This window comes from Heloderma suspectum, chromosome 2, assembly GCF_057233095.1.
Source record: "Heloderma suspectum isolate Gila_16-S chromosome 2, 16-S_ref, whole genome shotgun sequence".
In the NCBI taxonomy this organism is placed as follows: domain Eukaryota; kingdom Metazoa; phylum Chordata; class Lepidosauria; order Squamata; family Helodermatidae; genus Heloderma; species Heloderma suspectum.
The window spans coordinates 303,728,792-303,755,186 of record NC_139459.1 but is presented as its reverse complement, the minus strand read 5'-3'; the positions used below and the strand labels follow the sequence as shown (position 1 = coordinate 303,755,186).

Sequence of the window (26,395 nt, the reverse complement as noted above, 5' to 3'; positions counted from 1 at the left end):
GGTGGTGCTAGGAGAGGGGGGACATTTGGAGTGCTTCAGGCTCAATCTTCTCTCCCATGCTTTTTTAACATCTACATGAAACCACTGTATGAAGTCATCAAGAGGTTCGGGCTATAATGTCATCAGTATGCAGATGACATGCAGCTCTATCTTCTATTCTGAAGGAGGTGGTAGAAACCCTAAACATTTGTCTGAGGGCAGTTTTGGGATGGATGAAGGTAAATAAGATGAAGTTTAATTCAGGCAAGAACGAAGCATTGTGCATGGGGAAATCTGCTAATATGGATGGAAGTGTGCAACTCACTCTGGATGGGTTTGCACTCTCCCTAAAGAGACAGGTATGCAGTTTGGGAGTTCTCCTGAGCTTGGCACTTACCATGGAGGTGCAAGTGGCATTGGTCAGGAGTGCTTTTTACAAGCTTTGACTTGTTCGCAGCTGTGGCCTTATCTAGATAAAAGTGAGCATGCCTCAGGAACACATGCATTGGTTATATCAAAACTTGATGACTGTAATGCTCTTTACATGGGGCAGCCCTTAAAGACAGTCTGGAAACTCCAGCTGGTGCAGAAAGCAGCAGCCAGAATACTTGTGGGAACTAGGCATTCAGATCATGTTATCTCTATACTGTGCCAGCTATGTTGGCTACCTATTTGTTTCCAGGCCCAATTTAAGGTACTGGTATTAGCTTTTAAGGCTCTAAACAGTTTGAGAACAGGTGTTCTGTTTCAGCCAGTGAGCCATGTCACAGTGAGGGCCTACTTTGTTGAGCACTGTGAGTTCCAAGTTACAGGGTGTCCACTATGGATCTGGTTCATACTGAGGTCTTGGGGCAAGTCAGGTTTAGTTGGATTCCAAACAAGCAAGAGTCAGGTTTCCCAGAGAGGCAGTGACAGAGGAACACTACAGAGAGCTGCATGTGACGCTAGAGCTGGAAGCCAGACAAGCTTGCCTGTATGTTGCTGTAACAAGCAGCAGATAGTGACTGAGCCTCAAGTATGGTTTTGGCTGCCTTTAAGCTGGCTAGCCCTGTCTGCATGCTGAGGCCTTTTCTTTTGAAGGGGCCTGGTCTGTTTCAGCAGCTTCAGGCTGCGATGACACTGAAGTGGCTGTGGTGTGGTGGTATTTTCACAGCTGGAATCTTCAGAATCTGAGGATGGCAATATGACGTTCTCCAGACACAGGGAGGCTGGTCCCTGGGCCTTCCTGAAGAACTATGTCCTAAGAGGTGTAAATGTGATGACCTTCTGTAGCCAAGCCTTCTTCCTGTTCTGTTGACCCAAGGACCTCGTCCTCTGAGGATATCAGGGTCCTAAAGCATGACATCAGGGTATTTGGTGGTACCAGCCTGCCAAAGCTTTGAGATCAGCATATGAGACTCTACTCTCTGGTCCACCAGTAAGAGCTGTGAGATTCTTGAGTACAGTGGCCTCACATCTTTGGAATGCCCCCACCTGGGAATGACATATGGCCTTTTTTTGCTGGCCTTCAGGAGGATTTTGAAGACTTATTTATTGCAGTTTGCATTTGATTAATTTTAATGTACTGTTTTTAACTAAGATTTTATCTACTATTTTATTACTTATTACTTATTTGTTATTTAATGATTGATGTACTGAATATTGTTTTTTAGGGTTTGATTGAGTATTTTGTATTTTTAAGTAGGTTGGAATCTGGTTTGTGAGGGTTTTACCCTGAAAAGCGGGCTATAAATATATTAAATATTAAATAAATAATATGATAGCTGTGCCTAAAAAACCATACTGAGTGAGTATGCTATCCGGTTTTATAGTATTGTATTGGTTTTAATGTTATTAATGTTTTATATAAATGTTTTAGCAATTATTATGTATTTTAATGTATTTAATATAAAACGCTGAGAGATTTTTAAATATGGTCAGTGGTATATAAATCTATTAAATAAATAAGTAAGTAAGAAAGAAAGAGGAGGGTGACCCAAAACTTAGTTTAGAGTGTACCTCAGTTCCTTATCTATTTTTATTACATTGAGCACTCTGGTGCTACACCTACTGCTGTTCACAGATACATTACCTTTGGTCTTAGACTCTTAGTTTCAGTATAAGACCTCGGATATCTGCTGCCAGTTGAAGTATAGAGTGAGGGGTTAAAAGGACCAGTGGTGCTATTAAGAATAAGGAAGTTTCATATATGTTCATAAGAAGCTGGACTACACTTCTTACCAAATCATTTCCAGATAAACTCAGGAAGTTTTTCTTGTCTTTTTCCAGGTGACCTGTAAGGACTGGAGCAATCTGGCAGGCAAAAACTATATAATCCTGAATATGTCAGACAACATTGACTGTGTGAGTGGCTTGCGTTTTTATTTACATTATTTACTAAACTATTTTCCTTTCTGTAAGCTAATACAAGGTGGCTCATAGAATTAAAAGCAATCTACCTATATAAACTAGTAAAACAATATGTTCTTAATACCAGCATCTCCACATGATTCACAGTGCAATACTATGTATGTTTACTTGAAATAAGTCCCATTAAATTCAGTGGGTCTTACTCTCAAGCAAGCTTGAATAGAATTGTAGCCTTTCCTTTCCAACTGTTACCGGAGCAACATGGGATCCAGCCATGAGGAAATGGCAAATATACCACCCTGGGAATGTATGTATCCATCAGGCTTTTGAAAGTTATCTGGATTAGGTGCTGTCTCTGAAAGAGATGTGTGGATCTTAGTTTTTTCACAGCACTTCAGAGACACATAGCCGAGATCTGAGGTGGTGTTACCCATGTCTCTAAAAAGTGAGGTGAGAAGCAACCCTCTGCCTTGTCCATGTAGGTAATTACAATGATGTCACACCAGGGAGTATAAAATAATACCCTGATGTTTCCATAGCTGATATTTGATAGCCATAATCAGAGAATGTCGATTCCATCTCACCATCTCTATCACAGGCCTGCTCAACATATGGCCTGGGGTCTGTGCAGCTGGCCATGCTTGATTATGACCAGCCACATCTAATCGACAATCCCTAATCAAACTCCCAATTTTAGTGACCTGCTTGGGCTTAATTGCAGCCTTTTTTAAGATGATATGGGGAAGAAATATGGGGCTGGGGGGAGGGGAGAAGTCCCCCAAGTAACACATATTTGTGATTTCTAGTTGCTCATGGCACCTGCTGTTATCTGATTAAGATAAAACCATAGGACTACAATTCTTAATACAGAGAGAACACAAAAATGCCTTTGTCTGGGGCCTAAAAGATGTCATTATAGGAGACAGGCGGACCCTGATGTAGGCATTCGAAAGGCAGGGAGCCTCCACAGTAAAGGCTATCTTGGTGTTTGCTGCACCTCAGTTGGTAGGGGCAATCTCACTGGACAGATGGAGTGAAACTTGACAGGAAGGTTTTCTGGGCTGGTGGACAGTTAGTGACATGGACTACAGCTTCATTCACCCAATGCAGCCTTTTGCACCCAGCACAGTGTCCCTGAATACCATGACTTTCTTCCTGTTTGGGAACCAGTGATTTAACTATATGGGCAGAAGTCACTTCCTTGCTGAAGCTACCTAGCTAAGATACATATGCAAACAAAAATATGTTTACTTTAAAGAAATAGAAAGCCGGGTAGTGGGGAGAATAGATTTTCCTCCTTTCTTTTCTGGCAACTGTACAGAAATAAAGAAAAAAAATAGAATCATAGAATAGTAGGGTTGGAAGGGGCCTACAAGACCATCAAGTCCAACCCCCTGCTCAATGCAGAAATCCAAGTCAGAGCATCCCTGACAGATGGCTGTCCAGCCTCATCTTGAATTACTCCAGTGTGGGAGAGCCCACTACCTCCCAAGGTCATTAGTTCCATTGTCGTATTGCTGACAGTCAGGAAGTTTTTCCTGATGTTCAGCTGGAATCTGGCTTCCTGTAACTTGAGCCCATTATTTCGTGTCCTGCATTCCGGGATGATCGAGAAGAGATCCAGGCCTTCCTGTCTGTGACAACCTTTCAAGTACTTGAAGAGTGCCATCATATCTCCCCTCAGTCTTCTCTTCTCAAGGCTAAACATGCCCAGTTCTTTCAGTCTCTCCTCATAGGGCTTTGTTTCCAGTCCCCTGATCATCTTTGTTGCCCTCCTCTGAACCCTCTCCAGCTTGTCTGCATCCTTCTTCAAGTGTGGTGCCCAGAACTGGACACAGTACTCCAGATGAGGCCTGACCAGTGCTGAGTAGAGGGGAACTAGTACTTCCCGGGACTTGGAAGCTATGCTTCTATTAATGCAGCCCAAAAGAGCATTGGCCCTTTTTGCAGCCACATGACATTGTTGGCTCATATTCAGCTTGTGATCGACAACAATTCCAAGATCCTTCTCGCTTGTAGTGTTGTTGAGCCACATATCCCTCATCATGTAACTGTGCCTTTGGTTTCTTTTTCCTAGGTGCAGAACTTGGCATTTATCCCTATTACATTTCATTCAGTTGTTTTTTGCCCAGCACTCCAGTCTATTAAGATCACTTTGAATTTTGTTTCTGTCTTCTGTCAAAAATAGAGCAGGGTATTTTTGTCTGGTCAGTTGGCAACCTAACTATTGAGACTATTTCCCCACAATTAAGTTACATAGTTTTCCCTCTTCGAGTCTCATTCTCCAGCTACCTCAGTATTCCAGTGGTGTTGACAAATGAAGGCGATATTAACTTAGGGCTCTGCCTATTTTTTCAGGATTTTAATTAGCTGGAAATTAAATAGCTCCAGTTCCCAAGTGGTTTAAGAGTTGGATGGTGGAGAGTGATTAAGTCACAACAGAGAACTTCTCCAGGCATTCCGATAAGTTAAAATTCATGTGATAGAGGGATACTGTGGTAATTCGCAGGCACACAAAGCCTAATGAGGCATAGCTATTTCTTTCAAATACTTACAGAAATAACAGACAAAATTAACTTTAAGATATTCATTCTTGTATACAGAAGTTGTTCTTCTGTAAATTAAACATTGCTCCCTTCATTAATGGTTCTAGAAATAAAGGCACATGGTTTCTAGTGTGAGTAGTTCAAAGTGGCCGTCTGCTGCCATTAAATCTTCCTTAAGTGCCTTTTTTCCTTCCCTTTTTCTCTTGTTTACTATCTAGTGTCTGTTAACCAGATGCACTCCTCTAATCCATTACTCCTCCAGCAATCCCATAAAGCTGCAATTAATTGATGATCTAAAGTCCTTTTCCTGTTAAAAATCCCCATTCATAAAAATTTCTGATAGGTTGTTTATAATGATTTTTGTGTGTGTGTGGTGGTGGAGAAATCCTTAAAAATCTCATTGTGAAGATGAGGTCAAACCATGGTTCATAATTTTAAAATACATATTGAGCATACCTTATCTAGACCTTTTTTTCCTTTCAGTTTTATTTTTGCCCTGCTTTCTTTTCCCTGGCAATATTCTGTTACTTTTAAGGACCTTAGAAATCTGCATGGATGCCATTGTGTGGTATCATGAGAGATTTAACAATGTGCTATAGAACTAAGTGGTATACACAGAATTCTGAGTATCTTCATTTAAAAAAAAAAAAGAAGGGTCAGTCTAGTTCTTGTGGCTGTGAGAAAAGCTTCAATATGTTTGCTTGTTTGGTCTAAACTTCCTTTTCTTGCAGAAACTGTGACTGTTTCTGATTTTGAGCTGCTTCATTAAAACCGCAATATCTCACTGGCGCATCCTATATATGAATAGTGTACTCAATTCTCTGAGCACCAATCTTTATGTACCAAAATGGCACCATCCACATACAAAATGGAAATTAAAGCAGGGATAGGGGAATCCCAAGGTTTGCAGAAATGCAAAACAAATAAGGAAAAAACCCTAAGGGGGGGGGGGGGCTTCAAAACAGCCCATTGAGTACCAGGCATGGTCAGTGGCCAGGGAATGCTAGCTAACTATTAACATGGAAAATGAGGGGGGCTAGGAATGAGTAGAGCATGGGTCCCCAGCACGGCGCTCACAAAGCTATTCACTCCCCACCCCCTTCAAAAAATTTTTTTTAATAAAAACCTTGTAAAAAAAATTCTTCATTCTCTCCCTTTCTGGCCTTTAGCCTTGTTCTTTCTCTCCCCTCCACCCCTTTTTCTTGCTATTAGCCCCTCCCTCCCAGCCTCTAGCCTCACTATTTCTCTCCCCACACCTCTTTCGCTCACTGTTCCTCCCCCTCCCAGCCTCTAGCCTTGCTCTTTCTCTCCCCTCACCTGGATAGTCAAAAGAGAGCTAAAGAGGTGCAGCCATTATATGACTAGCCAGATCCTCTGTGGGAGCCATTTTGTGGTGGTGCCCACAGCAGTTTCTCAAATTCCCAGATGTGCGCAAAAAGGTTGGAGACCCCTGGAGTACTGAAGGAAGGCATGGCTTGCTCTCTAAAACTATGAACAAGATCACTCTACACAGCAACATTTTGTTGCAGGTCCTGCTTGTTATATAAAAATCCCACCCCCCAACTCTTTCTGAACTTCAAATCAGGGTGGTTAAAAAGTTTTTAAAAGATGGAGTATTTCTACTCTTAGTATATGTTTATGGATAGAGTGTAATTTTAATTGTTACATGGAGCCAGTAATAGTAGTAATAAGGTATTCAGTATATTCGCTCCATTTGCATTGACTTTTAAAGATGAACAAATCTGGTTGATGAGTTATGCACAGTCACTTACTGACCCAGTTCACACAAAACCTTGGCTTTTTGTGTATGCTTGTGCATGCTGCCCCAGTTGCACCAGCTGCAAGTGGGAGCAGCTTAGTGTGGCGTGTGAACCTGGACCTCTGGGTTGTCTCTCCCACAACACGCCAAAGAAATAACCTATGGTTTATTACTGGGTTATTTCTCTGGCTTGTTGTGGGAGAGACAAACCAGAGGTCTGTGTTCGCACATCACACGAAACAAACCAAGTTCTGTGGTTTGTACCATTACCACTTGCAGCAGGAGCAATTGTGTAGCTTCAAGGGAGCAACTGGGCGCATTGCTTCTAAATGATATTGTGATGTCTGAACCCTCCCACTTTTTAATTGTTTAACGATAGCTCTTTGCATTATCCTTGTGCTGTATGATATATGTTGACATTTTGAGCTATGGAGAATGAAAAGGTTGGGCTCCATGGAGTTGCAAGAGAGATTGATTGCCTATTTATTCATTAACATGTATAAAAACATGGTGGGGGGGCTTTTATCTTTCTGCCCAGCTCATATGAGTGGAAATATTTTCCTGTCAGACAGCACTCTCTTTTCCCCTCTCTTGCTGCTAAGCCGAAGAACTCCTGAGCGGTTAGTCTGAACTCTGGTTATGTGGCCATGAGGGAAGAGCTATCCAATGGATTCTACCATTTATGCCACAATTCTAGTAATGTGGCCCAGGGATTATGCCCTGAGGCGGCCCCTCTCCTCATTTCCCTTCTGCCAAGTTCCCTGACTTGTTGTGGTAATTTAAGTTTTTATCAGCTGGTGTCCATAACCTTTGCCTTGTGAGATGAGGTGCTGATGGGCTTTTGTGACTCAGGCCTGACTCCTCCTTGTCTTTCTCAATTAGGCCTATGCTTGCCGAGAGTGCTTGAGGTTGCCATAGCAACCAGCAGTGCTAGCACATATTAATAATCTGGGTGGCCTTTAGGTTGGCACGGCAACTGAACAAGAATAGAAAAGCAGAAGTGGGAGAGGCGCTGCCAAGCAATGTGCAACGTATTAGTAGAATGGGACCATCTCTGTTTGACCTGCAGTCTGAGAAGAACTGCTGAGGCTCTTGGCCTTTTAAAAACATTTATTATTATTTGTGACTTTCTTTTCTTCCAATGAGCTCAGTGGGGATGTATGTGGGTAGTCTCTGACCAAACCCTTACCCATTTAGCTTCAAATATCACACACCTCCAGACCATTCTCTGAATTGCTAAAGATCCAGTAGTGATGCTTTGTTTTCTTTTTATTGGGGGCCTACAAGGGGCTGAGATTTAAGCTTATGTCAAAGAGGAAGTCTTGTTTGCTTCTTTAAATTTTGAAGCGACACTCTCCCATTTTGGTATGAACACCTTCTCTTATTGGAAAATTCTTCACATAAAAGCCCCAGATTATGTAACCGGAACTTATGAAATGAATTGAATTAAGTGCATTTCTTGATGCTGAAGCTGAAGCTCAAATATTTTGGCCACCTAATGCGAAGAGAAAACTCACTGGAAAAGACCCTGATGCTGGGAAAGACTGAAGGCAAAAGGAGAAGGGGACGGCAGAGGATGAGATGGCTAGATAGCATCACGGATGCAATGAATATGAACTTGAGCACGCTCCGGGAGAGAGCGGAGGACAGGAAGGCCTGGCGTGCTGTGGTCCATGGGGTCACGAAGAGTCGGACACGACTGAACAACAACAGTCATTTCTTGGGTAAAATTAGGACTATGAAGCTGATATTATCTGTTGCAGCATGTAAATTGGAAATGTGAAAATGGCGGCAACTAGGATGTGAGAGAAGTATGATGGAGCTCAAGATTTTAAGCAGCATCGGTTTGGAGAAGAAAATGGGAATGGAGAAAGTAGGTGATTTGCAATTGCTGCTCTCTGATGTCCTCCAGAGATTTTATCTTTTTAGGTCTCTTTCCTGAAATCCTGCACCCACAGGTATTTTCTGTCAAGAAGTCTGCATTCTTGGTATCTATAGGTCTCTGTTTAAGAGACTGACAAATATTTGATATTGCAGGAGGAGTTCCGAGTGGAGAGGGGCCTCCAGCTGTTGGCACTGGTGGAAGATGCTTTCTCTAGGTACGAAAATGGATTGCAGGCCCAGTGGTTGATCTCCCTAAGCAAACCCAATGAGAACGACAAACACCTGCTAATGACTTTGGCAGGAGAACATGGTAAGTTCATTTGGAAAAAAGGGAGTGGGGTGTTTTTTTCTACAATGGGAGTTGAAGGGTGTCTGACCTTCTTTCTCATGATTCCAGTTATCTCTTGTGAGGAAAACCTCCTTTCATGCTGTACATCACACTGCTCCTTCAGTAATGTGCAATGCCATAGCATGTATATAGTGACGGTAACGCTGTTCCTCAGTCATTTTTCAAACTACATTGCTCCCCTCTTATTCTCTTACATGATTCCTCCTGTCCTTTTGTATTAGAATCTTGTCTTCTGACCGAAAAAGCCTTATGCAGCTTTAATCTCCTCCATCCCTCTTGATGCCACCACTGCCACACCAAGCACAATGGGCCTAGGAAAGTCTGTGGACACCCTGTGGACACAGTGCAGTGGTGGCTATGAGTGAACTATCTCAGTGAGCAGCACAGAGGAAGAGTCTCTCAGCCTCCATTACCACCACACCCTTTTCCTGCTTCATAGTGGTTGCTATTCCTGCTGCTCAGCCTAGGATATCTTAGTCATTCCGTGTGCTACCTTTCTTGAGATATATACAGAGATGCCAAGTCAGCATAGCTGCCGCTTGGCCTGAAAAATCCCAGTCCCAGTGGTATGAGTGCCTGTGTACAGTCTTGCTGTCATGCGGTCTGGGACTTCTCAGACCCAGTGTTGGCAACAGGTCCACAGGAGGAGGTAAGCAGAAAAATCATGGTACTTCGGGGGAATGTGTTAATAAAAATGTTTGTTTCCCCCCTCCAGCCCGATGGAATCAGCTCTTTGTTTCTTATCTGGTGGCTTCTTAACATTCATGGCTTGGACTACCATGACAGTCCTTGAAGCCTGAGGCAATTGCACATATGCTATCCAGTGTCCATTTTGAGGTAGTTTGGGGGAAAGAGGAGGAGGAACAATGGTTGGATAGGGCTTCCATTATTTTTGGCAAGGCTCAAAGCATATAACTGGGCAATCCCCTTCCTAGAAACATGCAGGGCAATCCATATGCTGGAGAAGGTGGTCACAAAATTTTATAATAGACACTACTGTTCCAGTATCCTTTGTTTTTAAACTAATAATCTCAGGGACACGCCTGGAATGGTCTCATTTGTTTTCCGAATACAATTTTTGCTTTTCGTGTTTGAATATAAGCCCCTAGGGTTGAGTCTAGACATTTACAAATGGTAAAGAGCACCATAAAAATATATCACAGTCATTGTTAAATGAATTGGCTCTTTAAATGGTGATTTTCTGCATGGTTGGTATGAATGAGTATGCTTTTCCAGTCATATAGGTTGATATCAAGTTGTCTATTCAGTATAGATGAGCCCTGTATTAAAGGCATTTCTCTATAATCAGAATGAGAAATTGAGTCTGCAGTTCTAGCAGTCACCAGTCATTTTGGTGTCTGCCAGAACTGGGGCTCTGGGTCCAAATATGCACCTTAGCAGTATTGTGAATTGAAGCAATCTCTGTGCCACAAACTTGTGGTTGTATAAAAGATGCACAAAAGGAGGTGGAACACAAGACTTCTAATTGTCCAGAATCTTCCTGGCCTGCCCACAGCTGACTGGGAAAATACCATGTTTGAGACAAAATCAATGTGAGAGCTGACACATGATTTTCTAGATACTTCATTGTGGGGACACTACTACAAATGTTTCCTATCTGGCAAGAAATGTGAGCGCAGAAGCCATCCAATGATGATGTCCATCAATTTCACTCAAGTACCCAGATTTTTGAGGCTCTCAATGAAGCTCTCATCATGTGGCAATTTATGTTGAGGTCTACTGGCAGGTTTTTCAGTGGAAAAACTGAACTCTGAAGATCAAAGTGAAAGAGCACTTGCTTTTGGAAGAAAACATTGTACATTTCCTGTTTCCTTGAATCCTGATTTTATTCTTCTCCTTCACATGCCCTTGTTTTCACCCATCATAGCTGCTGTAAAATTTGCCTTTGGATTCTAAAATGAATTACAGCTCTGCAGTGAAAGGTGTGTCCTGCATTACTGTACTCGTACACAGGAAATATTACTTTAACATAGACATGATAATTCTCCAGTATCAGAGGCAGTATGCCTATGTACATCAGTTGCTGTTGCACTCATGTCCTGCTTGTGGGCTCCCCATGGGCAGCTGGTTGGCCACTGTGTGAACAGAATGCTGGAACAGATGGACCCTTGGTCTGATCCAGCATGGCTCTTCTTATATTCTCCATACATACAAGTGAGCTAAAGAAGAGCACACTGAACTAATACTTCTATTTCACTGTCCAATGTATTTCATCTCCTAGGGGTTGTCCCAACGAATGATGTTCTCCTGGCGCTGGGTGACATACGGAGGAGCTTAGCTGAGGTAAGACCTTGTTCAGTTGTACAGGAGACAATGCAGTTAAATTGATCACTTTGAAAACTAGCCCAGCTGGGCTCAGAGCCCAGAATAGGCAAACTGATAGCACAGCAGTTTATAGTAGAAATCCCCTCTTCTCTGTCTGGTAACTGCTGAGTCATCGAATATCCATTTTCATTAGCTGTGACTGATTCCATGGATTGTCTCCTCACTCCATAGGTTTTTTTAAAAAGCTGTTATGGTCTCTGTGTCCTTGCTGAAGAGCATGGAGAAGTGTAGCTCTGCACCTGTCACAAATATTGCCTGTGGGGTCCTTTTGAGGCACCAAGAACAAAGATCTCATCCCTATTCACTGTGCAATATTCCATACTGTATGCAGCAGCTGATCTTTCCCATTCTATCTTTGAGGCGTCCTTGCTGGCTAGGAAGCTTTTCATGCTTCTCTTGTTCTCTGTTCATATGGGGAAAATGTCCTTGCAGTGTCCTTGGGCTTTCCTTGTACCCAGTCCAGCATATTATAGGGCAATGTGAAACTCTATGGGACTTGAATCCCTTGTCACAAGAGCTTAGAAACTGGCCGAGGGCCTTTCTGCATGATCACTAAAAACCTGCCTCAAACACACTTCATCCATTATGCAATATTCTCACATGACTTTTCAGTGACATCAGAGCGATGTCTGTGGTGATGTATTTGTGTGAAAGGATTTCATTGAAGCAGGATAGCTGTGTTGCTATTTGCACCCTTAAAAAAACCTAGCTTGATATATACTCTGCTGTATAAAGCAAGGGATAGCCCAACCTTAAAAAACCTGAACAAAACCATACAAAAATACACAAAAGAAAGAAACAGATGAACAAAATATTTTAGACATGAGACGAGATGTTTCCACTTTCCACATGATAATCACAGTAACAAAGAATTCAGTATAGAGGATTTCATTTTCCCAGGTAGAAGTAGCTGCCTAAGAACTAAGTAGCTGACTATTCAGAAAATGTGGCATACCACTACTGCTGTAAATGTCTGTAGTAGAGATCTTACTCAGAGCTGGAGATGACCCATGGAGCGCTTAGAACTCACAACAGGTGAGATCCATTACTCCCTAGTTTGTAGGGATGCACAAGCAGTAGGCTGCTCAACTAAAAAAAGAATTGGGCCCATTTGAGCAATTTCCTTGAACTTCAAAACCATTCAAGGGGTGCTGGTGGTTTGGAGTTCGATTCCACTGCTTGAAGGGGCCAGTTTTGTTTATGCTGGTTGGCCATGAATGCTCTTCAGGGGCAAAATTGGAGGGTGAGGGCTGCAATCTCCCCCGCCCTGTCCCCATGGATGATCCATGGAGGTGGCCTTTAGCCCCACTTTCCAATTTTGTCCTCACAGTGGCTTTTTCCCACCCCAAAGGGATGAATGGTGTCTCTGACTAGGAAAATGTGTGAAAATGCACAGTGCATTTTCCTTGATATTGAAGAGCTGCAACTGATCCCCTACTGATCTACCATTAGATCTTTCAGATCAAAGTTTACAGGAAACATGGCATGATCGTCTCATGGAGCCTCAGTACTTCTTATTTTAGAAATCAACTCAAGTACTGCCTCTACCTCCTTTGTTGACATAATGTGAAAGCCGTTCTCTGCTAATATCCACTCCTGGTTTTCTTCCTAACCCCTTTTGTAGTAGCTTTTCCTCCCACAACACTCTGCTTTTATTCTCCAACATGCAAGTTCTCCATTTTGTTGCCCCCATCCAGGGCTACACTGTGCCAGGGCTCAGCCCAAGAATCCATTTTCAATATGAGGCCTGAACACCAAGCATACCTCCTTTCCCTCCACATTAAACAAACAAACAAACAATTGTTCCAGTTCTTCTTCAGTGACAAGGGCCAGGGAGGGAGTATATCGTGGTAGGCCCAGTACATTCTAACTTCAGGGGTAAAATCTTATATCTTAGTGCAGCTGTTCTCAAAACATCAGTTTACACAGATAGTGGAAACATTTTGAAGACAGTTGCCTCTGAATAAGATTTTAAGTTGAAATGCATTGGGTGTATTACATATCACAATGCTCTACTTTCTGAGCGTCCGTTTGAGGATTTACCTCCCATTGTTCTTGGGTTGAGTTTTCTTCTTTTCATCCTTTCAGCACTTTATTTCTTTTTTCTTTTGTGCCAGAGAGGGAAGCATCTCCCCTGAAAAGGAAGGTTTAAAAAATGGCAGTTTCCATACTTGTGCATGCATGCATTGGTTTATCTCCCTTACTTGCTTACCGAAACAGAGGACTATGGTTCTTTCCCACCTTGCCCTCCTCTCCCACCTTCATCCCCCCACATTTGTGCTGTTGTGCCCTAAATGTCACACAGCAGAAGTAGTGATGGTGAATGATTATTAAATAAGAGTTAAAGATTGTTTTTTTTCCCTTAGTGTTTTGTTTTGTCTGTCTCCTTTTCTTTTTAGCCTGTGAAGTAGGCAGTGTAATTTGATAGAGTGGGTCAGTTTATTGTTCAACATAGTACTTGTCCTCTAAATAAAGTGTTCTGTATTTACTTATTTTATTTACTTTATTTATATAGCTGCCCCATAACACAAGTTACCTGGGTCTCTCACAGACAAATACAACAGTATAAAATGATAATCATGACTTAAACTAAAACACAGTTAAAACAGATTTCAAACTCAGAGGCCCAGACTAAAAGGCATACATTATTTAAAAGGCCTGGTAAAGAAAAGGGTCTTCACCTGGTGCTGAAAAGACCATAAATTGACCCTCTTTGGGAAAGCTGGTGGATAACTGGAGTGCCACCTCATAAAAGGTCCTCTCCCTAGTGGTCACCTGCCTCATTAAATTTGGCAGAGGTACTTGGAATAGGGCCTCTGAAGATCTTAAGGTCTGAAAGGGAAAGGTACTTATGAGAGAATATGTTTTTTCAGATTTAGGATCACTTGGCACTTTATGTATGTTTGGAGTATCCTTGGAGTATCCTTAGCTGCCTAATGAATAGTTCTGTAAAACTTTAAAAATTGCCTGCTCCTATACCAACAGAAGTTAAGCCTGGTAAAAGAGAGAGAGAGATGTTAATACTCAGAATGATGACATATTGGGGCAACATCTTGTTCAGCATTCAATTCTGCAACTCTTTTTCTAGATTGGAATCCAGAGCTATACAACTACATCAAGTTGCCAGTCACGTCCTAGCCAGAGCCACAGTGATTATGGGAAACTCTTTGTGGTGTTGGTCATTATTGGCTCCATCTGTGTTATCATCATTATAATGGGACTGATTTACAACTGCTGGCAGAGGCGCCTGCCGAAGATGAAGAACATGGTGAGTCTCTATGTGCAGTATCACTTGAGCTCTTATTCTTCAAAGGACTGAGGATGATTGTGGAGAATGCTTCCTGATTGCTTATCTTCCTTCCCAGCCGTCAGGTTTTTATTTTTGTAATGCTTCTTCTTTTTCCATTTTCTTCTCTTCCAGTCACATGGTGAGGAGCTACGGTTTGTTGAGAATGGCTGCCATGACAATCCCACTTTGGATGTAGCCAGCGATAGCCAATCAGAAATGCAAGAAAAGAAGCCAAGTGTAAATGGCGGGGGAGCGGTTAATGGACCTGAGAGCTGGGATGTTCTCATTAACAAGCGGGCAGGTGAAGAGGGAGAGGTGTTTGAGGAAGATACACACCTTTAAAAGAGGAGACCATGTATCTGAATGCACTCCCGCTTGACTTAAGGGCCGTATGGTGAGGGTGGCTCCTCAGGAACTTATTTTTCAGGTTTGGAATGGATCTGTCCATAATGGTCCTGAGTCAACATCATAGTCCTGGAGCCGGAAGGGCCACCCTGTGCAGAGGGGGTGGGGGGTGGGGGGTGTTTGTGTGTTGCTGTCAGTAGCGCCAATGCTTTAATCACTTTTAAATGCACTTGCTCTAGTTCTTTGGTAGAAGTGGAGGATGGCCAATTTTGGAAAATAAATGGTAATCAAGGCTTACCATTGCCCCAGAGTGGCAGGATTCATCATGGAGGCAGTAGGCCAGTTTCACACAGGAAGAGCTCAGTTCACAATCTGTCTCAAAAGATGTAATAGGAGAAGCAATGAGGAAAAACTCTGCATATTTCTTGTCTAGGCTTGGGGTGTGGTGTGTTAAGACAGCTTTGCAATTTGCCACTCATCCTGTTGCCCAGCATGACAAACTGTACCCTCAAGTGGGTGGCTTGCTGGACTTTCTGCTCAAGCTGCTACGTGGTACATAAATATGAGTGGCTGGGCTGATGTACCTTTTTGTGGGACAGTAATTTTTTTTAACTTCTCTGTAAGGTTGTGTTTAGGCAAGCAAATGTATTCTGCACAGGTATCAGATGTTTTATAGCGCCCTAACTCTAGGTTCTAACATGACAGATGCATTACCCCCTTACTGTATTATGGTCTTTGCAGTAGAAGCTCCTTTTGTAGATCAAAAACTCTTCATGGAAATGACAGAATTTAATCTGGCCCTGATCTGATCTAGCTTGGTTGGTCTGAATTGAGGAAACTGTTTTCCTAATATAGAATGAATTCTTGATATTGCCTCAACAGGACTGCTAGTTCACTAGCAGAGAAGTCAGGATAGCAAAACTTCTTGAGTCTGAGAGGTCTCTGTCATTGCAGTGAATTAACTTATACTGTAACAGCCTCTAGAATGAAACAGATGGAAAATGTGAAGCCCTCTTCTGTACCCATGCAGTAAATTTTGATTTAAATCTAGCTTGCTGTATATCAAGAATAGATCAGGTTAACAAATGAGGTCAGCTCATTAATACCCTTGAGATCAGAACTAGATCCAAGAGCTCCCATATGAATGCTTCTTTGGTGTGCCTTGGGCAAGCCAGAATGCTCCAGGCTTCTCTGGAGGCTCTTCTTAAGAAGCACTTGCATATGCAGAATTGTACTCAGTCTTCTACATTCAGTGCTGATGATTAGACTGAGATATTTTTGCTCCATTTTCCCCAGAATGTTTCCCTGTTACACACATCCCATGGTTTGTCTCACCTCGGAAAAAAACAGCACTTGCTTAATGATTGCCTATCTAGCTGAATTGTAAGTTGCCATCAATAATACTTGGTCTTTAAGAGAACCATCACTCATACAAAGATTCATGTATAATTCATGAGTATTCACAATGAATTGTAACTGAAATCTGTTGGCATCTAATCTGTAGCTCACTCTGAGCACTGAAATCTGATCTCCATAAGGCATAAAGGAATCTTGTCAGTACAGTTTAATTTCATATATAAATATATAAATACTGCACAAATGTCACCTCTAGACAGTATTGTACAGATATGTTTTTAATTGCACTTATGTACGGTAAAGTTAATAATAATTTCCTAGCCACATTCCAATTGGGGTAGTCAATTTATGTGAATATTATGTTTCAAGATTGCATTTTCCACCCTATGGGGGAAACACGTGCCATCTAAACTATCTCTAACAGATGCTGTTTTTAAGATATTCCACAGCCTTCTTTATTCATTTGTTTTACTGAGTAAAGTTTACTGCATGCCTCCTTTTCTCCATCATTATAGGTTCTATTATTATAGGTTATGGAGAGCAGTTATTCACGATCTTCTTTGCAGTAATTTTTTACTTGCTTGGATTTTTAAAAAATGCAACCACATTCCATTTCCATCACTCTGTCTATCTCCTAAATTTGCTCTACTATTCTATTTGGTTATTATTTGCTCCCTGACCAAATTGTTATATAGAATGTCTGCCTATCTGCTACTATGCAACCAGCTGCCTTCCATCTTTGGGGTAGAATATAGATGGTTGAAAATGGCACACTTTTATATTAACCATGGAGGTGGAATGTACAATTAAGTTAAGAGGTAAAATTATTTTGCATGGACATACCTTGTATATACAGACACAACCTGCAGCCCTTCACATTAAAAAAGACACTTAACTCCAGTTTCGGTTGCATATAGTGGAGTAACAAGTCACAAGAATCTTATGCATGATGCTCTCTAGACTGCCAGTGGATGTTAAAGTGGGCAAAGTAAGTCTGTATAAACACAACTCAGCCCCAGGTATGGTATGGCATGTTTTTTTTATTATCAGCACTGCTCCTTCTTATGGCCCTGTCTGTGGTGAACCTGTGGCTTTTCTTCTTGTGTGTCTCTCAGACAGGATGGGGATCAGGATAGACTTGAGTGCAGGTGCTGTATAGCTTTGGGGATTGAATACACTGAAGTAATTATCAAATAAGGCTCTTGAATAATATAGAGGCAGTGGAAATAAGCCATACCTTTATATCCCCAACTAGTAACACCTAATGGACTGCAGCTACAGAAGTCTCCTCTCTCTTTCTTGTGGACTTGTACTTCTGGCACCTCATTCTGTTCTTTCTTGGAGAGTCTTCTGTCATTGCGCAGACATAGCTCTCCATCCTCCTCTTGTTCCTCTGGTTTGCAGCTGGTAGACCTAAGATATATTTGCTTTGTCTGCCTTCAGAATCACTCCCAAAGAATTCACTCATTTTATGTATGCCAAACTGGAATCCCACTGACCCACACCTGCTTGCATGCCTCATAGTGTTCTGCTACTACCATAGTGTTTAGAAATGGAGTTCCTTTCACAGTCACCAGCTGGAGCATGTTTGGGGGTGGGTGGAGAGGCTTCTAGCAGCTTTTGTGTCCACCAAGTTACTGTATATTTGATTAAAAGTTAGGGCTATTATTCACAAAATGGCCACCACATGCAGTTCGTTCATTCATTCATTCATTCATTCATTTCATTTCTATACCGCCCAATAGCCGAAGCTCTCTGGGCGGTTCACAAAAGTTGGCTTTAAATTGTTTCTCATGATGGATTTCCATGTTCATTGGATTATCTTCTCCATGCCATGCCAACATAGGTGTTTAGGAAGGGTTGTGGAAGCATGGAGTAAATCTCCAAAACTGTGTCAAGCTGCTTCATGCAAACAGCTTGGAAAGTGAAGACAGTTCCTACAAGAAGAGATTTAAAGTGGCCTTCATATGGCCGCCATTACATGTCTACCAGACCTTACCAGTTTGCCATAGTAAACTGACATGCCAGCTGCTTGATTAAGAGCTTTCTATTCATAAACAGCAGTACACTGCATAAATAAAAAACAAAAATGGTTCTGGTAAACCATCTCAGCTACCATTTATTAAATGGTATTAAATCTGGATTAAAGTATAGTCATAGCGTAAAATAATTTATTCATTGCATATTGCTCCTCTAATTCAGGGTTATACACCAACAATACATAGAGATGGCAGGGGGAAAGGTAGCAGTTTATAAAGTAAAGCAGAGCTTATAGAGTAAAGAGCAAAGCTTCCACAAGTGGAACTCTAATGCAAAAAACTGTCACCTTTCCCAAACAAAAGCTGAGATTCCCAAACTAAATTCCTGTTCTTCAGTTCTCACTCTGGTGGGTTTCTCTAATATGAAAAATGATTTTATCTGGACTGCCACCCCAGTACATTTATTATAAGCATCGTGTGGTGATGATTCCCAGTCATTCTCAATGGTAAGATTTGTATTTAACCATGATGTGTGTGCATATTTTTAACTGACCACCTGGAGGTACATTTGCAAGAAAGCTCTTCATCACAAAAAATCCTGATTTCTTAACTGTCATACTAGTTAATAGGTTTTGTGCTCATTCTTCCTCTAAAGAGGCAGACAGATGAAAGGAAATCGGAAGGGTCTGCAGCAATCAATAAAGATTCTCCCAAACACCAGCCTTTGAAAGCAAAAAGACTATATTATTACCAGCAAAACATGCTGTCTTGAATAGACAAGGGATATTGGATATGATCAGATCCATGCTGTTTCCCATGTTCCTTTTTGGCTATCAATACTTTGAATGAAATTTCAAGAACTGCTTAAGGGATCCGTTATATTTGCATAATTTTAAAAAAATGTCTTTGATTTTAACATGCCTGTAAGAATTAGGACTGAGGGTGTTTCCAGATGAGGCTTTTATCATGCAATCACCATGTCGGATTCACAGAATTTTATAGGGGGTCCAGATAACATTGTCTTCCATTTATAACCTGCCTGTGTTTTCCCACCACTAATTAAATCTTTTTTTCTCCCCCCCCCCAAAAAAAAAATACGTTAAGGAGGAAAAGACAGAATAACTGCACAATGTCTTTTTGATTGGTAGTGCTAGAAGCCCTCCATCTGGAAGCGCCCCAAGTCTCTAAATATTCAGGCTACAAGCACTGGAGGGGTACAATTCCTCTTCAACAAGATACATTTGTGTGGCCATCTTCACCATATATGTTGAGCCACACTGACCTCTGGTGGCAGCTGTGAAGAACAGGTTCCAGGAAAACTAGTTTTATTCCCCCAACCCAACCCAACCCAACCACCGCCAATACTATGATTAAATACAGTTAATTGGCAACCATCTACCATTTTGTAATGTTTTGCATTTTAAAGCCACTTGCAGAGGAAAATGAATGGAATAAAAGGCAAAGTCAGGACTGGAGTCTACCACTAAAGTAAAAAAAAGTCTATAGGGAAAAGGGGTTTTTTTTGTCTTTAGGGGTTATTATCAGTAAAGTGTTGTCTGAAAACTAGATTACCAAATTTAGCAGTAAGTAGTCCCTGACAGCTTGCATCCAACAGTGTAATTAATGTATTTCTGATGGGGGGGGGGGGCTTTAGTGATGAAAGCTATGAAGAAGGGAAACAAGCTGGTGCTTTGAGAAAAGCAAAGGTCAAGTCTACTCCAAGTGGATGAAAGAAAACATGCAGAATAACACTTCCAAAGGATACCTAGAATTAAATGTGTGGGTAATGTAATGATAGGTCTGGGATGTTCAATCAAATGATCAATTTTTTTTAGTCTTGAACCCTTCAATCTGTAATTTTTGCTGCATCACTGATTATATGAAAACGTAGAGGAAAGGGAGCAATGCTTAATAGTTATAGCGATATAATTACCAGCTTCTTTTGTTGCTGTGAGAGTTTACAAGCTTTTGAGAGACGCAAAACTCTTAATCAGTTTCTTTAACCTAAGAAAACTTGCTGCAGTCACCTAATTTAGATGAATGCCATACTATGTAGAAAACTAAACTGAGTTATCATAAAATACTTCTTCCAAGACCTCCATTTTAAGGTTTGTTTTTTGGATCTTTTGTTGATAACCAGTATACCCTCTTCAGAACATGCACTTTTGGAAAAGAGGAAGCATATGTTTTTGTCATAGATACAGGAGAACAAGATTTCAGACAGAGGAAATTACCATTCTCCTGGACCTAGGATGCTATTCAGAATGATCAAATAAATGAGGGGATTGCCATAGACTTAGTTCAGTCATCAGGCCAAACCATGGTTTTATGTTAACTGTAATTAAAAGCATACTATAGTTTGAGCTTCCATTCAATAGGCAAACCACGGTTTAGAACTGTTTGGGGTTTTTTCTGTCTACTCCACAACACATTCAAGGTCTAAGGTTTACAAGTTCATTCCTGTCTCTAATACAGCTCCTGTCTTGAAGGCAGAACAGTGGCATTAAATGGCTTGTTGGCAAAATCAGACAGAAAAAGAAATTGCAGTTAACACAAACCAGCTTCCAACAGCCGCTTGATAGACTAGTTTGGCAGCCCATCATAAACCATGGTTCGTAAACTGTTGCAATTTCAGACATAACACCAAACTATGGTTTGACCATATGTCTGAATACAGCCACAGACTTCAAAGGGTTGCACTCAGAATCTGCTGTTGACTTTGTCAACAGTAATGTGCACTGACAGCAAGAGAGTCTGGCTGAAGTTAAGTCATGCTTGGCAATTAAGAAAACCAAGGGCCAGATTCACAAGCCCCTAAAAGGAACAAAAGTATGTTTTAGTTTTCTTTACAATAAAATACACCACCTACCTATTTAGATACTCTTTCAGGGGTGTGAATCCTTGTATGATCATATCTGCTTGGACTTTTGTATTCCCTCTTTACATACAAATATGTAAGATTTATTCTTTGTCACTGAACATGATTAGTGCTTTGACTTCATGAAAGTCACTGTGCTAATTATGACATTATTGCTTTTTAGATCTTTGTAGTATATATTTGGTGGGATGGGAAGATGCCTCTTAAATCAGCTAATACTACAGGTTGGATCCAGTAAGCCCATTGAAATCAGTGGGACTTAAGTTAGTCTTGGCTAACTCAAGTCCCATTGATTTCAATATGTCTGCTGTATGTATGCCTAAATCAGGATCCAACCATACATATTTAAGTCCAATATTAGAAGTCACTCTACAGCCCTTGACATTCTCTTATATGGCAGCTGCAACTTCTGTATTAGCTTCTCAATGAGCTTCTCCTTGATAAAAGCCTGATGATTATTGAATGCTTGTGACATTCACAGCAATCTCTCTCTTCCAGTCTTGTCTTGAACATGATATTTCTCTGGAAGATACCTCACCATTGTGAGGTAGTTAAATGATGTAAGCAAATATGTATAGAGAGCACCCAGACTAATGAGAGCTTGGGTCAGCCTAGAACAGGATTTCTTAAACTCACTCAGTTCTGTAGCTTAAAACTGGTCAAGCCTCTCCTAAGGGCCACAGCTCAGGGAGATCCACTTCCAGCATGACAAAATATCATACAGAAATAATACATGTGTAGGAACAGGGCTGGTGCAAGACCTCCCACTACCTGAGGTGAAGGGGGAGAGTGTGAGCTGCTGCCAGGAAGGAGTGCAAACTGATGCCCCTGCCACCACCCTCTTCTCCCTTTCTACCTGCCAGCTGCCACCACCTGGTTTCCCCTCAAAACTTAGCTCTGAGGGGTCCTTTGTAAGAGTGAGGCATTGGCAGGGAGGTGGCCCTGGAGACTGAAGCAATTGGGCCAGGTGGGCTCTGTGGAGAGCCACATTGGCTACTGTCCTGCTGCGGGAAGGAAGCTCCCAGCATAGCTCGCCAGAGAGCCTACCTGCCTGATGCCTCACTCTGAGAGGTCTTCAGAGTACGGCAGCAAGTAGGCAGTGCTGCAGATACTCTCTTGCTGCTGTCTTTGCCACAGCAGGGGCGTGGCTGGTGCAGATTTCCAGAGTGACGGCCTGCCTATGTCTTAGAGTGAGGCACAGGGCAGGGGGTGGCAACAGCTGCCCTATGCCTCATTTGTGCAACAGGGGAGGCCAGTGGGGCTTTCCAGAGTGGCCACCTGCCCTATGCCTCACTTCTGAGAGGCATAGGGCATTGGGACCTACACCCTCCTGGTGGTAGGACACACAGGATTGTTTAAGCCTTGCACAAGCCACCCCTGCCAGGTTCGGATGACATTTTGAATATTCAAAACGGCCCCTGCCTGTGCTGCAGCCCACCATGGCTTAAATAAGCCATGTGGGGTGTTTGATCATGTGAACAGACCCATAGGCTACCTACCTCAGCTGCAGTTGGTAAGAGCTAGATTTTATGCTGTGCATGGAATTTCTGTGTAGGAAAAAACATCTACAACATGTATGCACTTCCATATGTAAAGAGCATGTGTATCTACTTTGTGTTGTGTACACAAGTTTGGAAAATGATGGCCAAGCTCAATTTCCTGGAGTGCTGCATGTAGACAGGTGTCCTTTTCAAACATATGATGATGCATATGTAGACACAATTCTTACATTCAAATGGTGCTGTGTGAAGTGGCCTTATTCATAACTCTAGAGGGAAAAGGTGGGGGATAGTACATCTGCCAGTATTCAATCTTGCCCCCAGTTTGGCCAACAAAAAAAGGGAGAAAACTAGGCCTTTCTGGGATTACTGCATGTTGGTGGGGGAGGACCCTAGGGAAGAAAAGGGGCGGGGGAGAGAGGATTACATGTAGCTTCACAGGCTGCTCCTCTTACTTGACATTCTGGCCCAAGAAATATGTAAGGCGAGTGCAAGAAGGAGGTCATGGTAACTATCAGTATTACACTGTTGTGCCCATCTCATTCTTTGAGAACTATCAGCTTAGAAAACTTTTGTGAGATAGATCTAAGTTAGCATCTGGTACAGAGGCCTACTCTCTTGATTGATCCAACAGCCAGACGAATCATGTGCATAGATCATTACACAGATGCCTCACAGCAGGGTTTTGCCTTGGATATTGACCTCACAAATCTCTGATAAAAATAAAGTATTATTCTCCCCCCCCATCCCACATATGCACCCTAAAACCTTTCCCCCCTGAAAAACTAGTCATGTGGAGGACTCCAGCAGCATAGTCTTTTTGTTACATGCTTGTGATAATAACTTTACTATCCTAGCTCCTACATTTGTATATTGCATTGAAGATAACAGTGGAGTGGATCTCCAAACCACTGCAGTGACTCCCAAATGGTGGGTTCAGACTCCACTAGTATAAGTGGGTTGTGGGTGGGGTGGGGGTTAGATTGCCATTTGCCAGAAAAAAGAGAAATGAATGTAAGAAATTGGGAAGGAATTTACACATTGGAATCATTTGATTGGAATAATCCCATTATGAAGATCGAGGCTGCAATCCTACACTTTAAGAGGGAGTAAATTAAATTGAATTAGTGAGACTTGCATCTGAGGATTGTACTGTTAATTTTAAACGTTTGGAAAATACTGCATGATTGTGTCCTCTCTTCTCATTGGAGTCTTCTTTTTCTAAACAGTCAGACAACGTCGTTGGCCTTCATTTGGAAAGTTTCCTTAATATACTACTTTTCTCAATGGAAGTTTTACATACTGCAAAATGTAATGGTTTTATCTGTCATTTCACTTGCCAGCATATGTTCCCTAGTCACCAGTAGCACTTTTTGAAATAAAGTTTCTGGTTGAAACAGAGAATTCTGTGTCTATTTCCCCTCCTATTAAGGATACATTCTTGGATAAGGCTCAATTTGAATAAATAGATTACTGCATTCAGTGTATGCAATATTGATGCATATATGATGCATATATGTGCATGAATATTACAGTGATTTATGGTGTTGGAACCTGGTAGTACACATTGGAAACAGATTGGAATTACTCAGGGGAACAAGAGGACATCAGGACATGATATTTATTTATTGGTTAATTTATATCCTGCCCTACTCTGAATGCAATGAAGTTTTAGCCATGTGAGACAGAATAGGTTGAGAGAAAGCAAGTCTATACTGTCAGCTTCACAGCTGAGCAAGGATCTGAATTTGGATTTTTCCATGGGCAAGATACCTTTGGGCTCAGTCTCTCCCTGCTGGGAGGATGACATTCAATGTGCTGCTTTAGGAGGGAAAGCACAGAATATTCTGCACCCTAGTAGGAGTCTGAACTAGCTCTTGCTAGTTGGCCGGAAAATCGGCAGGAAAAAGTCTGCAAGTTAGCATTGGTTTAGGGGCCTGAAATGAAAGACACTGCAATAGAAAATTATGCAGTACTTGATAGTATTGACAGTTATATCTTTTCTCTCACTGGTAATATATGTTCATTGTATGAAGATGCTTTGGACTGACTCATTTATGTAAGTATCAAAATTGCTAGGGTGCTTACACACTGACCTGGTTCTCATGATCAGAACAAGCCACTGAGCTTAAACAACCCAACAACAGCCCATGGGTTATTTGAGGTAGGGGTGTACGAAACCCCCTTACCTGGACTCCGCTGGGGTCCGCAGCGGGGGAGAGGCGATCCGTCCCTCCTCCCTGGAATCCTTGCTGGCTGGCCAGCTCCACTCTGCAGCGAGTCCGCGGAGCCGCCAGCTGGCTCCAAAGTGCCAGCAATACAGCCGCCAGTGCTGTATCGCTGGTGGGCCGGATGGACTGCGGCCGCAAATGGCATCCGGGATGCCATTTGCATCCATGCTTTTAATTAACGCAATAGGCTATGCAAATATCTGCGTAGCCTATCGCGTTAATTAAAAGCATGGACGCAAAGGGCGTCCAGGACGCTCTTTGCGGCCGTGAAGGCCTTAGTTTATGGTAAATGCAGCCATTTGCGGCTGCAGTCAATCCGGCCCACCAGCGATACGGCAATGGCGGCCGTATCGCTGGCAGTTCGGAGCCAGTCAGCAGGGAGAATCCGGCCGGTGAGGATTCCTCATGGAGGCGGAGGTAAGTCTTCTGATCCTCCACAGACTCCGGGGGGGGGGGCGGATTCTTTTGAATCCAGCCTCACTGGGGTCCATGGAGGATTCCCCATCCCTAATTTGAGGGTTGTTTCACCCTCAAAGAAGCCATGCTGCCTGGGTTTGGATGCGCCCAGGTGGGTGATTAAGGAAATGGCACCCAGCAGGTGCCAGGGATTAAAAAGAGCCATTGTGGCTTGGTGACCTGTTTTACTCCCCCATGTAAGGTGGGCACCATTTCCCTAATCACCTACCCGGGTGTGGCTTCTTGTGTTGTCTGAACCCGGGCAGGATGGCTTGTTTGAGGGGGAAACAACCCTCAAATAGGCCATGGCCAGTTCTTGGGTTATTTGAGGGTTGTTTCCCCCTCACACTATCTAGAAGGAGATCTGAAATTTGGTACACACATACTCCAAGATACCTGGATTACTAGAAAAGTCTGAAAACAAAACACGTATCTCCCTTGAAATGGGAGATCTAAAGAGTACCCTCACATAGTTAAGTTGATATCACACGAGCTAGAAAAAGGAGATTTGGTACATGTAATCCAAAATGCCCTGCTTCCTGTAGCCAAGATTAAACTGGAGGAGGCTAGATATAAGCATGCTTTTTATTATAATTAGTTTGAAGTTCACAAAAATTAGGGATGTACGAAACGCTTACCTTGCTCTGTTCTGGGGCATCCGCGGTGGGGGGAAGGCAGTCCGTCCCTCCCCCTGGAAACCTCCCCGGCCGGCTCTGCTCAGCGGCAACTCTGTGGAGCTGCTGGCCAGGGCTGGCTGCAGCTGGAATTCTGGCTGCTGCCGGGCTGCTGCGGCCGCAAATGGCAGCCCCTATGCTGGCCGCCATTTGCGGCCCCGCCAAGCTACGTAAGTATTTACATAGCCTATCACGACAAAAGGCAGCCACGCAAATGGTGGCTGCTATGCCATTTGTATGGCTGCCTTTTGCCGTGATAAGGCTACGTAAATACTTACGAAGCCTATTACGGCAAACAGCAGGGGCGCAAATGGCGTAGTGACCGCCATTTGCGCCCCTGCTCTTTGCTGTGATAGTCTACGTAAGTATTTACATAGCCTATCACGACAAAAGGCAGCCACACAAATGGCGGCTGCTATGACGGGAGCCATTTGTGGCCGCAGCAGCCCGGCAGTGGCTGGGAGACCCGCTGCATC

The 26,395-nt window shown here is 42.5% G+C and overlaps 1 protein-coding gene across 2 annotated transcripts in view; it reads left to right on the top strand.

Moving 5' to 3' along the window:
* Nucleotides 1–23,960, top strand: part of PODXL2 (podocalyxin like 2) — a 61,000-nt gene extending 37,040 nt beyond the window's left edge. The window contains exons 4-8 of one of the 2 annotated variants that reach the window (XM_084832483.1): nucleotides 2,248–2,322; nucleotides 8,671–8,827; nucleotides 11,109–11,170; nucleotides 14,301–14,480; nucleotides 23,788–23,960. In XM_084832483.1, coding sequence (XP_084688609.1) covers nucleotides 2,248–2,322; nucleotides 8,671–8,827; nucleotides 11,109–11,170; nucleotides 14,301–14,480; nucleotides 23,788–23,925 — 612 coding nt within the window. In that variant the 3' untranslated portion in view covers nucleotides 23,926–23,960. Of the gene's footprint in view, nucleotides 1–2,247; nucleotides 2,323–8,670; nucleotides 8,828–11,108; nucleotides 11,171–14,300; nucleotides 14,481–14,633; nucleotides 17,102–23,787 lie in introns of those variants that run through there. The other variant, XM_084832482.1, reaches the window with a different exon arrangement.
* Nucleotides 23,961–26,395: the final 2,435 nt, after the last annotated feature.